Source organism: Alligator sinensis, unplaced genomic scaffold (genome assembly GCF_000455745.1).
Source record: "Alligator sinensis unplaced genomic scaffold, ASM45574v1 scaffold1368_1, whole genome shotgun sequence".
Taxonomy (NCBI): domain Eukaryota; kingdom Metazoa; phylum Chordata; order Crocodylia; family Alligatoridae; genus Alligator; species Alligator sinensis.
Window position 1 is genome coordinate 536,327 of NW_005842725.1, and position 15,699 is coordinate 552,025.

Here is a 15,699-nt window from a genome sequence, read left to right on the forward strand (position 1 = left end):
TGTTCCTTCTGCAACCCCAACTCCCTGGAAAGGCTCCCCAATCTGGTAGGAGCCATGTTGCTAATCTTGTCCTGGCAGTACACTTTTGCCTGTATACAGCCTGCTGCATCTAGCTCCTCCATACCAAGGAATTGGAGTTATCCAGTCAGCCTCCCAGCAGGTGAAAGTTGTTCTGGCTCTGAGTAGAACAGAGGCCAATGAGCTCAGTCCCAAATATCCTGCTGGATGCTTTGTGTGGTCCAGTGATTGATGACCTTGCAGGCATGATGTACCTGTGTCATATAATAATGCTTCGCTCTAACCCTAAAAGGATGGGTTCCCTTCACACAAGGAAGATCCTGGGGCATCTCACTCTGGGGTCTGCAGGCGTCACCACCACTAGGAAGTTCCCAAAGCCTATTTTCTTAGGCAAAAGGTGGAGGGGATATGCTAAAGAGGTATCATGGGTGACGACCTCTGCACCCCACAGATCTGGAGCATCTCACTCCTAGAAGGGTAAGTGGGCACCCCCCTGAGGATTCCAGAGCCTCTTTACCCAGGAAATGGGTGGGGGCTGCAAGCAGATCTTGTGGCCTCAGTCAACTCAAATTCTCAGATGCTTTGTTCTGTGTGAGGTGGACAGGAGTGATCATGGGAGATCCTATGTTCTGCCTTCTCTGATGCAGATGGCATTTGGCTACCTTCTAGCTTACAGACCATTTTGTTTGTCACTGGGTCAGAGGGCCATGTAGGGCTCCTAGGAAGCTTCTCTCAGGCAGGTATCTCGTAGGCCCTGGTGGTGCCTGGCAGCCTCTCGCCATTCTGTGTCTCTTGTACTTGCAGTTTGCATTGCTCACAGAGGTCTTGTTTTCTGTGGTCGTCTTCAGTAGTGTGGGAGGGGAGGGGTGTAGGGCATCACCTAATATTTGAGCACTGCTCTTATCCATCTGTCTTTTGTGTAGAAGCTGCCTGAGGATGCCTTGAGGAGATTGGGATTGGAACAGGTGAAAGCACGTCACCTTCCCCTCCACCTGCATGCCCATAGGCTCGCCCTGCCGCTGGGGACCGGAGGGGACAAGCAGATTGATTTGGTCTGCAAGCTCCCTGTTTGCTTTAAAATCTCATTAGAACGGCTGAAGCTGAACGTCCCAGAATTTCAAGAGAAGTGAGACAAGGCTGCAGCTGTCTGTCTGTCCCTACAGCTGCCGTGGAGCCAGTTCTGCTACGGAGTCTTGCTCCCCAGTTGCACAGGGCTACCTGCCTCGGAAGAAGCAATGTGAGGAGATCAGTAATCTCTGCTGCTGAAGGAAAACAACAATGGGACAGCGTGCGTTTTGGTTTGCTTGGCTGATCTTAAGCTGTTCAGTTCCCCAAGGGAGGTTTGAGCATCTGTGCAGAAACGTTACTGAAGTCAGGAAGAGCCCAGTAGTTTGCCATTAAGGATCCAGCAGAGGCTTGGCAGACACTGATCAGAGAGGAGTCCAAACCCAAGAAGTAAACTTCTTTCCAAACAGTAAATGATCTGGTCTCATTCTCAGCAGTGACGGTTTTCCAGGAGTCATTTAACATACGAGAAAGCCAAGTTGTGTGGGCCCTGGGGCTCCCGGCAGCTGTGGCTGAGCTGCCAGCAGCAGGAGGCACTAGCATGCCACATGTCGCCTCCGGTCCATTTATCAGTGTGCCTGTGTTGAGAAGTCCTATTTGGATTTCTACTGGGGCGGTAGTAAATTCTGCCTTGTGACAGAGTTGGCTCTTTTCCACTCCTTCCCAATGTTGGCTGGGGATCCTCCTTACCAGGGTGTGGAGAGACAGGGTTTTGGAGCTGGTCTGCACTATTGTGGGGTAAAGTCATGGGTTTGTCGCTCCCTCCATTCTCTCACTCAATTCAATAGGGAGCTGCAGCCTGGCATTAGCTGGATTCACACTATGAGAACTGGCACATAACTAGTGTCCACCCTGATAGAGGCTGGGACAGCACAGCCCTTCCAGACTGGTAACAAGAGCTCTGAATTGCTGGTCAGGCTAGTTGTTGCCTTCTCCTGGGGACATGTTTTAGAGGCAGTTAGTCATGGGCCAGTCCCTGCCTGTGACACCAGCTCTTCAAACTCATGGGAGTCTGAACATGAAACCAAATGGTAAACATGTGGCAACAGATTGGTTTTGCCTTGGCCAAGGGACTGCCCAGGGCCAGGGCATTGCTTTGGACACGTCCCTTCACCCACCCACTATGCCGTTGGATAGACATGCTGAAATTCCTACTACTCTTCACATTGCCTCCAGGTTGGCAGGAGGCAATCTGGCTTCTGTGCTTGAATGAACCCTGATCTTTGGGCAGAAACTAATGTGCTGGAGAAATGTGAGACCCACTCAGTTCAGGCCAGCCAGGGATAGGGGCATGGGTGATTCTCTGCAGTCATGTCCTTCCCCACGGCTTTTATCTCTTTTTTTCTTTCTTTTTTTTTCGTGGCTTTCTTCCAAAGGAAGCTTAGTGGTAGTGCAGCCTCTCCTGTTCCAGCCTTCTAGCCTAGTGACATACCTGAGATTGGCTCCCCTGTTTCTGCTACTGCATGATAGATGCAGCTAAGTTCCAAGAAGTAGGGCTGTTACTTTGAGATGCTGTGCAGGTGTAGTGAGGATGTAGATAAGTTTGTGCTGGTCCGGGGTTCCCCTCTGACGTCTGGGTGAGAAGCAGCCTTCAATGAAGAGCTTTCTTTGAAGCTTATCTCCCCTCCCCCCACTGCCCCTTGCACACACCCACCCAGTTTAAAGGTGGGATGAGTGGGAAGATGTTAAAAGCTGGTTGGCTAGGGAGGGCCAGGGTATGAGAGCACTCTGGGGATGCTTTAACCTGTTACACTTTAATGGTCTGGCTGGAATTCACATGCTCCGCTTGACTTAAGGAGGGCACTGCCCTTCCCAGCCTGGACCCTTACTTATTGCTTAAAATATTTGTCTATGGGCCAGAGTACAAGAAGTGTAGGTCAATGGAAATTAAATGAAAATGGGTTCTAGGATTCTTCCTGCAGTTTAACATGGTCCTTTTGTAACAGTGGAAGCATCTAGCTGTCAGTAAAGGGGTCAGATGGCCATGGGAGTGAAGCACCCACCAGGGTAGTGTCACCAAGAAATGCCCCATGAGCTCAGCCATGGGCAAGACCTTAATTAGAGCTGCACAGGGAGGAGTCTTCCTCCAGGGGCTCATACATGCTAATCCCCCTTCATCCATTCCATGCTTAGCCTGGGCATGGGACACCAGTGAGCCAGGAGAAAGGGTTGGCTGGCAGAGAGTTGCTGTGAGGGGAGGACCAAGCGAGTGTGGTCCAGCAACAGGAAAGGGGGGCCATTCATCCTTAACGGCACAGCAACATCTTGACTGCACCACTAGATTGTCCCATAGGCATTTCTATATCTGAGAAGGCTTGGCTGAGCTTGGCTGTAAGGGTGGGGCAAGATCCTGCACAAACAGGTCTGCCTGGAAGGAGCCTGGTGCTTGGGCAGGCCAGTGGAAGGGGTGTGGAGGGGAGCAAGTAGCTTGTCAGTGAGTTTGGTTGGGGAGTCAGGTGTGGAACACTGAACGTGGAGGGGATGGTAGGATCCCCACCTGTGCCCCTAAAGCAAGCAATTGCTAATGGATGGGATGTGTTAAGATCCGTGGGCCATGGGACGAAGAGTCACTGGCCAGGGCTGCTCCCCTGAGAAGAGGTAGGTGAGCTCCATGGGGTACTAAAGCAGTATCATTAACACTGAGCAGCAGGAGTTTTGCTTTTCCCCTTCACCTGTCCTTAAGGGTGCTCAGTAATAGTATGCAGTGCAGGGATCTTATCTGAGCAGCTGTGTCCTTTCCCTCCTTTAGTCTTACCTGCATTTTTGAGTTTTAGCAGGGCTTCCAGCCAGCGCTGGAGTCTGGTTTTGGCATGGTACGTGAAATGCCTCCCACACTTGCCTTGGAAACTAGTGCCTGGCATGGAGTCAGGCAGTGGAAAGGACTCTATCATGCCACCTTCAACATCCCACAGAGCTGGGGAACCATCTGGCTGGAAATCCCCACTGGCAGTGAGGGTTGGGGGTTATTACTGCTGATGCCTCCTCCCTTGACAACAGGAGCTGGGACTGGGACTGCTGCTTGCCTGTTTATTACCAGAGGTAAAAATAGCCCAGCAGCCCAACGCCCCCTCAAACGCAGCTTGAAATACATCCCTTTATGAGAGAGGGCAATAAAACCACGAGGAGCCAGCCCTTTGTGGGGATGCCTGTGGCTGGTGAGGAATGTTGTGAGCCCAACAATCACAGTGCTACCCTGTTGCTCCAACTCTGCTTTTCTATTTTGAGGGGTGCTATTTGCATGGTCCCTGGGAGAAAGGCCTCCCTTGTAATTATCAATATACTTAATGTACAGCCTGAGCTCATATTACAGTTGCTTGGTACATAATGTTCGGAAAAATAAAGCTTTCAGCCCCACAAGACATTCTCAGATGGTGCTTAGACTGCTTGCATCAGCAGCTCGTTCTCCTCTGCTCCTGCTTGCTCGGCCCACACTGAGGAGCCATGTCGATAGCACACACTGCTGCTGAGTACATGCTCTCTGATGCTCTGCTCCCAGATCCCAGCAGTTCCCGAGCCAAAGGCCTTCGTCTGGAATTACCAAGTGACCGCATTGTGAAATTTGTTGCTGTGGGGCTGCCCCTGTTCCTTGTGTCCTTGGCTTTTGCTCAAGAGTTTTCCACCGGTAAGTCTCATGGCATAGTGTTGAGGTTGCAGTTAAATCTCTAAGGGGAAACAACACAGGACTGAGTTGGGGCTGTACACAGACTCCAGTAGTTTCATTTGCACTTATTTCCAGTGACTTTTATGTATGTCCTGATATTGTAGAAGGTTCAAAGAGTGACAAGACAAGTAATGAGAACAACCCAAGTTAGTGGAGGTGGGGGAAGTTTTAGAAAGGGAACCTGGGTCTGGGACTTGTGCAATCTCTGATTTTGAGAGTCAGAATGAGACCTAGATGAGGCGGGTCATTCCCTACGTGCCTGCTGCAGGCTCCTTGCGCTTGTGCCTTCCCATGGAACATGTTACTGGAGACAGATTGGGCCAGATGGGCCTGAGGTTTTATCCAATCTGGCAAATCTTGTGAATCACCTGGGATCCCCTTGGAGACCATGTTGCCTGTTAATACAATGGGAGTGCTGAGAAAAGAACCACATTGCTGGTACGTGCATAAGCACAGAACGGGCAGTCAACACCCAAAACCCTTAGGATTTAAGGGGGAATCTGCTAACAGAGGGGAGAGAAGCCACTTTTGGCCTGGAACTACCAGAAGGACCCTGTTCACCAGAACTCTGACAAAAGCTGTGGTTGCTACCCTCTCCTTGGAGTACCCAGGTCTTTGCTGATGTGATGGCATTGCATCTTGCTGGCTGGTCATCCTGGGTCGGGGAATTTCTGTCTCTCCTCTCCCTCCCCTGACATTCCTGAGTGTTCTCGGAGGCTGTCTCTTTCTTGCATCCCCTAGGAGAGCCAGGCCAGCCAGGAGCTTTTGGATGGTGACAGTGCTTGAATTGACTCTGCTTTCCCTAGTGCACAGGGCCTGGTCTGTGATCATGTTACACAAGGTGGCATTGATAGCATAATTAGATCCATTTTAACCTCAAGCAAAACATGGACTTGGATGATGTTCTGCTTCCCCAGAGATTTTGGTTTGACTTTCTTGCTTTTAGCTTTTCCGTCAGGCCTTTCTCCCGCTGCCACATACCCTATGTCCTTCCCTGTATCAGCTCAGTGCTGCAAGAGCATTCAATAAAACTGAAACTGGTACAACCGAACCCAGAATGGATACGTGAAAACTCCTTTTGACAGAGTGAAAAAGCCTTCCACGGGGCCTTGCTGAGGCAAACAGTTTAGGATTGAAATCAAAGTTGAACAAAACTAGTTATTCCAGGTGAGAGGTGTAGCCAAGAAGAAATATTCTCTGTGGAAATATTAGAGGTTAATTAATCACGATGATGGTTTGCACTGTTCTCTAGAACAGTGATTCTAGCACCCTGGGGTGCCTTGAGACCCCCTTAAAGGTGTGTCAGAGTGCCACACTGTCAACAGTGGTAGGTAGCAAACATGATTCACAAAATAATCTCAGAGATTTCAAATAGAAATTCATAGTTATGGTCTTTTCTGTTGCAAAGAACTCTGACAATTGCTCTATTTTTCTGTAGTCAAATAAAGAGTGAAAATTAAGAGCTGGCATTTTTCAAGGGGTGCCTCGAGTCTATCCAGCGGTGTCTCAAGTCTAAAAAGACTGAGAACCACTGCTCTAAAATGTGTGGTTCTGTAGAGAGAAAGAATAAAATGTTAGTTGGTCCATTGAAGTGAACCAGATTTTCAGTGTAGCTATAACATGTGAAAGAGAAATTGTGAGACACATCCTGGAAGTCTCACACAGCCAGGAATAAGAGGTTAAAAATGAGAGATGAAATTTCAAAACGTATGGTGCATCTGAAGTGAGGAAACTCTAGTTTGGAGCTCAGTTTGATGGATAAAGCTGAATTAATCACTGATTGAAAGTTAGTAGTTGCCTAGAGACCAGTGGCATGACCAGATTATATTCAGTCTGGGCAAGTACAGGACTGTCTCAGCCAGTTATATAATCTGTAGTGCTTTGAAAAGGCTCATGCCTGAATGCTGAGGAAGAATTTAGTGCAACTGATCAGAAGAAAAAATGGAGACAGAAAAGATGAATGAAAATATGGTATATTTTTAACCAAAATAATTTTATTAGCTGGCCCTAAATCCATAATTCCACAATTGAGGAGGTGGCAAATAGGCATAAAACAGGTATATATAACAAATGGAAATGCGGGAACTAAATCACAAGCAACATAAAGTATATTGATTCAATGAGAGATGATGATGGGGTGGGGGGGTGGTTGGGAAGACTTTGGGAATCCTTAAGCCTTTTTGGAATAAAAATCAACCCTAGCCATGACATAGAGCCCTCATTGGATGGAGATGGTAAAATTGTTAATGACTATGCAAAACAGGGTGGGCTGTTCAGTTAACATGTCTGTGCTTATTTGACAAGAGGGAGAATGCTATGCTCCTATTACCTGACTGCAGTAAAATACTCTTCAGGTCAGCAGTAACCAAGGGGCATTGTAAAGAACAGGATACATCTAGGGAGAAGGGGTCCAGGCCAGACCTACAGGATGGGGAGCTGTATCCTGGAGTGCGGGGGCTGAGAAGGATTTAGGAATCATAGTTGTCAAACTACTGAATGTGAGCTCTGAGAGTATGGTAAAACAGGTGGATGCAATCTTTGGCTGAGTCTATTGCATAAAAGAAGAGAGGGGTTTTACTTCTGTTGGTGGCACTGGTAAAGCCAATCCTAGGCCACCATTCCCAGTCTGTCTGCAGATGTGAACAGATTGGAGAAGGTACAGACAAGCACAGAAGTGCTTCAGGGGCTACAGGGAATGCCTTGTAGAGCGGTACTTGAGGTTCAATCTGGTTAGACTGGCAAAAGTAATGTTGGGAGGTGATTAGCAGCAGTGCCTAAGTTGCATCAATTTGGAGACAAGCCTAATGGACCCTTCAAGTCTAGCAAAGAATGCCAGCATGGGAGCTGAATGCAGGCAGATTTGAATGGGATTAGAGGATAGCATGGAGAGTGGTGACCCACCAGAGGAGAGTCCAAATCATCGGAGGAGAGGTGGATTCTCCATTTCCAGATGTCTTCAGAACCACTGTGGAAGATGCTCTAGTCACACCCATGTTACCAGACTCTGTACTGTATGCGGGTAACCAGGGGACCTGACTTGGGTTGGGCTAGATGATGGGAGAGCCTCTCCTAGCCCTAAGTTCTGTGAGGCAAGGCTTCAATCCTCCTGCTGTAGCCAGCTGATGTCTCATTATGGAGCCAGAGCACACTCCTCTCCAAACAGCTATTTGTGTCTCTGAACTCAGTTTGAGGTTTGTGGCTTGGAGCAACTGTTTGGGAGGTGCAGTGTGCCCAGGCCCAGGACAGCACGTTTGGATTGGCTTGCTCAGTCTGCTGGAACAGCCAGAGGTTCCCTACAGTTATTGGTCTCTTGCATGGAGAATAGGATGCCCTTATTGACCAACTTCCTGGTCTTCTGTAGCCTCTTTACAGCTGTGGGAAGCGGTGCTGCCAGAATGAGTCTCCAGGGCTGGAATCCTTTAAAACTCCATTAACAGAGCTGGCCCCAGGGCTTTGGGGAACCCTGGACAGGTTACTCTGTAGGCTTCCCTGAACCAAAGCTGTGATCTGGTGCATGGTGGCAGCTGCTGGAGTCTGCCTCGCAGGTGCTAAGCCAGCAGCTGCACTTGGCTTTGTCAGCAAATGCTGGCCTGGCAGCCACCTCATGCTGCATGAGGCACAGCTGGGAGCTCCACTCTGCTCAGCCCCTCTAGCTAACAGGCTTGCAGCTGGAAGGGGAAGGAGAGAGCTGATGGAAGCAGAGTGCATGTTGACTGCCTTCCACCTGGAAAATCATGAGCCTGTCCCAGGGCTGCTGGAAACATCTTCATGCAGAGCAGCTGGGGGATTAGGTAGCAGGGCCAGGGAAGAGTAGCAGTATAGGGGTTCCCCTGTCTGAGGATCTCTGAGCTGTGAGCAATCATGTGTGTTCCAGGCTCCAAGATCAGCTGCTTCTCTCCCACCAATTTCACGGGGAAGCAGTCTGCCTATGTGGATACATCCTGCTGGGATTCCTTGACCCACCTCGAATTTGATGCTGCTGGAAATGCTATTGCCAAATCCCTGTGGACTCTCAAGGTATCGGGGCTGTTGGGCTGGGCCAGCTCTGTATTAAAGGGGCATTCACAGACTCCCAAGCACATGTAACACCAACCTTGCATGCTAAGAGCTGCCTCATCCTTGTTGTTTACCCAGGCCTTTCCATATTCTCTGCTGGTCATCGCGGTGGTCATGTACCTGCCATACCTGCTTTGGCGGTATGCTGCAGCCCCAGCGCTGAACTGCGACATGCTCTTCATCATCGATGAGCTGGACAAGTCCTACAACCGCTCCATCCGCCTGGTGCAGCACATGGTGAAGGTGCGGGAGGCCAGCCCGGAGCCTGGGCTCTTCTGGGAGGAGTTTGAGAGGCGAGTGGATGGGCAGGGCCTCCTTGCAGCCACCCTTTTTCTGTGATCTCCTTCTTCCCCTAGCACTTGTATGGCCCCTTCTTTTGAGAGGTGTGGAGGGCGGAGGTGTCCTGAGCCGGGCAGGGCCATCTAGGCCCTCTGCGCACCCTGAATGAGAGATGGACTGAACGAAACATGCCACATTGCTACAAGTGACAATTCCGGGTCTGCCATTCTGATGACCCCCCCTCCCCCGGGCCGCCATTGGTCCTGTTTTATACCAGACCGTCCTGTTTTTAAACCCTTTGTCCCCTGTCCGTTTCTCAGTGAGGAAGGACTGCCATCTGTCCTCATGATGCTATGGGCTGTGCCCAGCCAGGAGATGGGTTCCAGCCAGCCAGGGTGGGAGGTGGTGGCTCCACCCCTTGCTGCTGATTTGGCCAGAGAGCCCAGTGGCCCCACCTCTCATCGCTGATTGGCTGAGGCAGAGGCCCCACCCCTCACCACAGATTGGCTGAGGGGGCTGCCCCTCACCAAGAGCTGTCCAGTATTCTGGGGGTGCTTTAGTGGCCCCCCTGCCCCAGCCCCTCAGCTTGGGGCCAGAGGGCCCCTCCGTGCTGATCTCCAGGTGGAGTTTCCTGCCTGGGGGAGGGACCCTCGTATCACAGTTCTCAGCACCCTCAGCCAGCCTCGTGCCACCTCCCGCTCCTGTGCAGCTGTGCTTCCAGGCCCTTTCCTTGCCTGGGCTGCCCTCGGGCCCTCTGGGCAGGTGGGCTCCCCAGTGCGCCGACTGGAGCTGGGCTGTTTCCCTGGTTTTGCGCATGGGGGAACACTGCGGCCCCCACTCTTCCCCTCTGTGGCTCCCAAGCCTGTAGTGAGGGGGGCTGGTGGTGGATTCCCTCTTGCACACGGGACAGGAGATCTGTGGCTGGAGGCCCCGTCTCTGCAGGGCTTTCTGCTTAATCTGGTCCAGGAGACATTTCTTCAGCACTTGCTGTCTCATCCTGTTTACAGCCTGGGATGCGCTCAGCCTGCGCCACACAGAGGTGGGTGTGAGCCTATGAACTGTAAAGGTGCAGGCCACATCCACCAGTCGCTGCCCATTCCCCTGTCAATGCCTCCTGTTGCCTCCTGTCCTCTCACCATTGCCCCAGCTGGGACTCTGGCCTCACAGCATGATGGTGCTTTCCAGGCTGTGTGGATCCCGGGGCACTGCACTCTGATAACGAGGTGCTGAGGTGGTGTGATGTTACTGTGAGACGGGCTCTCATGAGGAAGGAGCCTCATGCTGAGTGGAGTGCAAAGCTCAGTCAAGCCTAGGAAGCCTGTACAAAGAAAGACTCCCATTTAATGTTGGGGGGATTTGGGGCCTCTGTGTATCTCCTCAGCACTGAATCTCCTGACTGTGCTGCCCCAGCCTAGCCCTGCTGGGCTGGTTCCCATTCTGTTCGTTGTTGAGTGACATTTATCCAGCACGTTGGATCACTGGGGTGTAGCAAGGGCACTGCCTGCAGCTGGGCAGGGGAAGAAGCTGGGCTGGGGTGCAGGTATGGTACTGCCTCTTGGCTTCAAGTGCAGTTCCACAGGCACCCCTAGCACCTCGTTGTGCCTCTGTGCTTGAGGCAGGGTCGTGAGGGAGTCTTCCACCTAACACCCTGGTGCCAAGCTCTGATTCAAGAGCTAAATCCCAGACTTGGATGGGACAGGGCTAGGACCTGGTTGTGGAGTTCAAGTGCCAACCCCTTGGCTGCTGACACTGGGATCCAGCCCTGACTGCTCACTGTCTCCCCAGGGCTCGCAAGGAGAGATACTTTGAGTTCCCACTGCTGGAGCGGTATCTGGCCTGCAAGCAGCACTCGCATCACCTGGTGTGCACGTACCTGCTGCGGAACCTGCTGCTGCTGCTGCTCCTCACTGCCACCTGCCTCTACCTGGGTTTCCTCCACGTCACAGGCGTCTTCCAAGATGAGTTCAGCTGCTCCATAAAGACTGGGCTTCTGCAGGATGAGCCCCACATCCCTGATTTGATCCCCTGCAAGCTGGTGTTCTTCTCTGTCTTCCAGATCATTAGCATCCTGACAGGTGGGGTGTACATCCTGCTGATGCCTGTTGTCATCTACAATGTCCTGCAGCTGTGCCAGTGGGACAAGCGGCTCCTGTTCATCTATGAGATGCTGCCGGCCTTTGACCTCCTGAGCAGAAAGATGTTGACCTGTCCCATCAACGACCTGAACATCATTCTCCTCTTCCTCCGAGCTAACATCTCGGAGATCAAATCCTTCAGCCGGTTGAGTGCGGTATGCACCCTGCGGGAAACCACCTCCAACAAGCAGCACATTGACACCGTGGTTGACTTTATGACCCTCTTGGCTGGCCTGGAGATATCCAAGCCTAAATACCAGGCTTGCACAGGAGAGGCTGATGGAGATGCACCTCTAACACAGAACGAGGTCTTGGGTAAGAGCCACTGCAGTGACTGGAGAGCTTCTTCCTTCCCTCCCTGTTGCTTCAAATCAGCAGCTAAAGGAAAGGATGGAGATGTCTGTGGATGGCCAATGACAACCAAACACCAAGGCACTGGGAAAGTGCTGTCCTTTCCTTAGCAGAGTCTTAGAACTTAGAGAAGCACAGGTCTTACTTGCCACTTCGGCCATGGCAGCCTGCAAGAGGCTCCATGACTTCCTCTGGGAGAAACTATCCTACAGCTGAATGATCTGATTATTTCTTGATAGGCCTTTTCCATTTTCCTTGCATTCATCCCACTCCTCCCACTTTCCCACTTCTTCCCTCCAAGCACCTGTTGGTAGGACTGGCAGGGTAGGTAATGCCGACCAGTGGGACAATGGGTTCAGTTTTCTTTCTCCGTACTTAGAATTGCTCCTGCATTGCAGCAGTTGATTTGGAGATCACGAGCGCTCCAGGCAGAGATGTGTGGGGCCCAGGTTCCACTGTGGGAGGTCTCTGGGCACAACCATGATACAACTGTTTGTGAGATTACAACTCCTGGTAAATGTAAAATCCAATCTGCTCCTAAGCTCTCTGATTGGGTGACTTCTGGAGCAACAAGGTTTTGGCACATGTGCCTACCTGTAGCTTACTTTTTTTTTTTTTTTTAAGGGAAATTTTTTCATGTTCCAAGTCAAATCAGCCAGATCAATTGCAAATCCGTGAATCATTCAAGAACCAAATGTGGCCCTACTACCAGCAAACATCCTCTAGCCCTTGCCCAGGGCTTCAGATGCTTCCAAATCCTTTGGCAGGCATCTCATGTTGCAGGCCCAAGCCCGGAAGCTTGGGGTTTGGATGCCCGAGTTTTGCTTGACCTCAGCCATATGTTAGAGCAAGCTAGGGAGGAGTCTTCCGTTTCCATAAAGTCGGCGTGTAGCCAAGATCCTCCCACTGGAAGCTGGCCAGCGGGAAGCTAACTATGAGGCTCTCATAGGGAGTCCTTTCCGCAAGCAGAAGAGGGCGCAACCCTTCGCTACGCAGTGCCATTTTAATTGCATTACCTCGGTCTGGGTACTTCCCTTACCACCATCATGGTCATGGTATTTCCCCTGCCAGGTATTGCTCTCTGTGTGCAAAACCTCAGCTGCCTAGGACATCTGTGAAGCCAAAGGAAAACTCCCGTAGCCTAGGGATATTCATGCCTCACAGCATGTGCCCCACCTGGATCTGCCTGGTCTCCCTGGCCCTGGGGTACTCTCCTCTCTTGCTTTGGCCTCCTAGATTTTCCTTTGTAGCTGCAAAGAATCTTAAAGTTTTACTGTGCTTCACAAGCCCTGGACCCCCAGTGGGCAGGGACGACAATGGGGAAGGACTGTGGGCGGGAATGGCCTCCCCCTCAAGGTAGATATGAGCACTGAGGGGAGGCAGTGAACCTTTCTTGGTTGCTGGATGCTTCATGGGATTATGCATGTGGGTGAGGGTTGCCATGGTTACAGCTGAACAAGCTTCACTGAGACATCTGAGAGTTTGCAGCTGAAAGTCCTGGCTGGTGCGGGGTCAGGGAGCAGGGCTCAGCACTGTGGCTCAGGTGCTTGATCCTGTGCACACCACACACAGAGCAGAGTTGTCTAACTTCACTGTGACTTAGGGCTGGCTGCACCTGGTGCCGGACTGCTGCCTGTATGCTGCAGGAGATGTGCCCCCACAGGACAGGCAATGCCCCCCCAGGCCTTTCTCTGCTGTGCAGCAGTGGGGGAGGTGGCTGTAGGGGCTGGCAGGCTGCCATTAGGTGCCTCAGGTGACTGCTCTAAGAGCCTGTCCATCCCACCTCTGACAATACAGGCCTGTGATAAGAGTACAGGCCTGGGAGCCAGGACACTTGGGTTCTCTTCCCAACGCTGCTAATAGCTCTGTGATGCCCTGTCCATTCCTGTGCTTCAGACTCACCTTCTGTAAAAGCAGGACATGGTCTGTACCCCATGTAAGCTGCCTGTGGTTGCTATCTGAAAGGATTAATAAAGCAGGGGCTGGCAAAGCCAGTTTCTCAGTCTCCCTCCTATAAACTCTGATGCCCACAGGCTGGATTGCCCCAGAGACCTGTGGAGGGGAGGCACTTCCAAAGTGCTTGGCCCTGCTGTCCCTCACCTGCATGCAGCCCATACAGCACAGAAGAGCCGGACCAATGACTTTCACTTCAGCCTGTGTCTCTATTTTAGGTGCTGGCACTATGTGTGCAGCTGGCAGTGGACGTAACTTCCCAGCATAATGACAGCTTAGGCTTTCCCTTCCAAGGCATCCAGCATCATGTGCTCAGCCAGGATGCAGACAGTTCAGCCCTGTGTTGGGTAAATGCTGTGGGGCCCCAGGAGGACTCAGCCCCTAGGCTCATGCTGCCCTGCCATGCACATCTCACCTGCCCTAAACCAAGGGAGATGTGTTTGTTGCTCTCAAACCATATAGGAGCCAAAACAGCTGTTGGCACGGTGACGGGGATGCTGATACACAACCACAATGCTCAGCGACTATAACATTCAAGGGCCGTGTCTCAATCTCAGCCAGCTCTGTCAGTGCAAGAGTTAGTCATGGGGGTGGAAGGGTGAAGGCAGTGAGTATCACCTGCTTGGTCCAGTCTAGCATGGCCGAGGGCACATGGACTCTAAGTTAGGGGGCTGGAGCTGGCTTTGTTGGTCAGATGCTGCTTGCCCTGCCTGCCTTGGAGACCTGAGGTGAAGAGCCCCTGCTTGGCCCATCCACAAGGGCCTTGCTGTCTGGAAAGACCTAAAGACCCAGACCTGATCTCTGATTCTGCTTTCTGCTTCTCATGACTCAGGGCAGCATTACAGGAGCTTGGTTGGGCTGACAGCACCTCAGAGCAAATCCCTCCTCTCCTCCCCCCCTACTTACTTCTCACCCCAGCTGCCCCCTCCCACCTGCTCCACTACAGGTTTCTAGAGGATCTTGCAGGGTGCTGAGAGTCCTCAGCCTCCATGAGGGCAAAAGGTCTTCATCCTCTCCAGACCTGGGCCCTGTTATGCTCTCAGTAACATGCAACTCACATGCTTGCAGATGTGCTACTTCAGTGGTACCATCATGTCCCTCAGATGAAGGGAGGAGCAGGTCCAATACTACCCAGATTCACTGGTGACTTTCTGTCTTCTCTTCCCTGCCTAGAAATGAAGTCCACATTGGAAGCTAAAGGAAATGCTGGTCCCAAAGCCCTGGCAGCTCTGCCTGATGGCAGGAGCTAGATGGAGCCTCAACAGCGGAGGGGAGATTTCCATGGAATGAAGAGAAGTTGTTGTGGCAGCTGAGCATTATAACCAGTGATTAATCCCCAAGCAGATGCAAGCCACTGGCCCGTGGCCTGGCACTGATGAGACACCTCTGTGCTCCCTCAGCAGACATTACTGTGCCTGAACCTGACATCTCCTCAGTCTTTGTCTAAGGCATCTTTCAGCTTCCATTAAACCTGTTTTATCCAGACTGTTGCTGCTCTCCCTGCGTTCCCTGGGGTGCTGGTGGGAGGGCAGCTTGGCCTGATTTCATGTAGCGGCTAGTTCTAGAGCTGCTCCTGATTTGCACATTCACGAGTGAGAACAGGATCCAGCCCAGGACACTGGGAAAGGGTGAGTAGGACCTCAGTTATTGCTGCTCCTGCTCCTGTGAATTCCCTTGGCAGAAGCAGGCAGGGTTGAAGGACGGCATCATGCTGTACTCACCCAAAGGCCCAGTAATGAGTGGCTGTTCCCACTGGGATGGTGCTCACCTGATCTGCTTCTACTGTGGGTGTCCAAGCTTTTGCACCCACAGGACCAAGCAGCTGGGCTGGGGACTGTTGCTCTCAGGAGGAGGGGAGAGGGAAGGGAGGTAGCTCACCAGCAGCACCTGGGAGGGGAGCAGGTCTGGTGGGTAGTGCTGACCTGGGCTTTGCTGCCTGGGAGCTCAGTTTCTTTCTGTCAGGTGACCTTGCTGTAGTGTCAGGGATTCCCAGGCTGCCGTGGAGGGCCCAGCACCCTGTGCAGAGCCTTGCCGTGCCCCAGGTGATGCACAGGGCTGAAGGCAGCCAGTGTGGAAGCGCTAGGGAGCAGAGTGAGTCTTTTACTCCATCCTGCCTAGGATGCAGGTGTTTTGCTCTGAGCTGCAGGGAACCCCTCCGTGCTCAGACTTCCCAGCCTGAAG

General features: G+C 51.9%; 2 protein-coding genes across 2 annotated transcripts in view; both read left to right on the forward strand.

The window, feature by feature from the left end:
* The window catches only part of RPUSD4 (RNA pseudouridylate synthase domain containing 4), a gene marked incomplete at its 5' end in the record, with an annotated part of 7,116 nt that extends 5,597 nt beyond the window's left edge, over positions 1 to 1,519 (forward strand). The window contains one exon of the mRNA XM_006034332.3: positions 942 to 1,519. Within this exon, the coding sequence (XP_006034394.1) occupies positions 942 to 1,148 (207 nt within the window). The remainder of the gene's footprint in view (positions 1 to 941) is intronic.
* Positions 1,520 to 1,657: 138 nt separating this feature from the next.
* Positions 1,658 to 14,997, forward strand: PANX3 (pannexin 3). Its single transcript, XM_006034326.3, has 5 exons — positions 1,658 to 4,705; positions 8,619 to 8,761; positions 8,879 to 9,093; positions 10,865 to 11,529; positions 14,692 to 14,997. Exons 1-5 carry the CDS (start codon positions 4,525 to 4,527, stop codon positions 14,766 to 14,768), a joined length of 1,281 nt encoding a protein of 426 aa, XP_006034388.1. The 5' UTR covers positions 1,658 to 4,524; the 3' UTR covers positions 14,769 to 14,997.
* Positions 14,998 to 15,699: the final 702 nt, after the last annotated feature.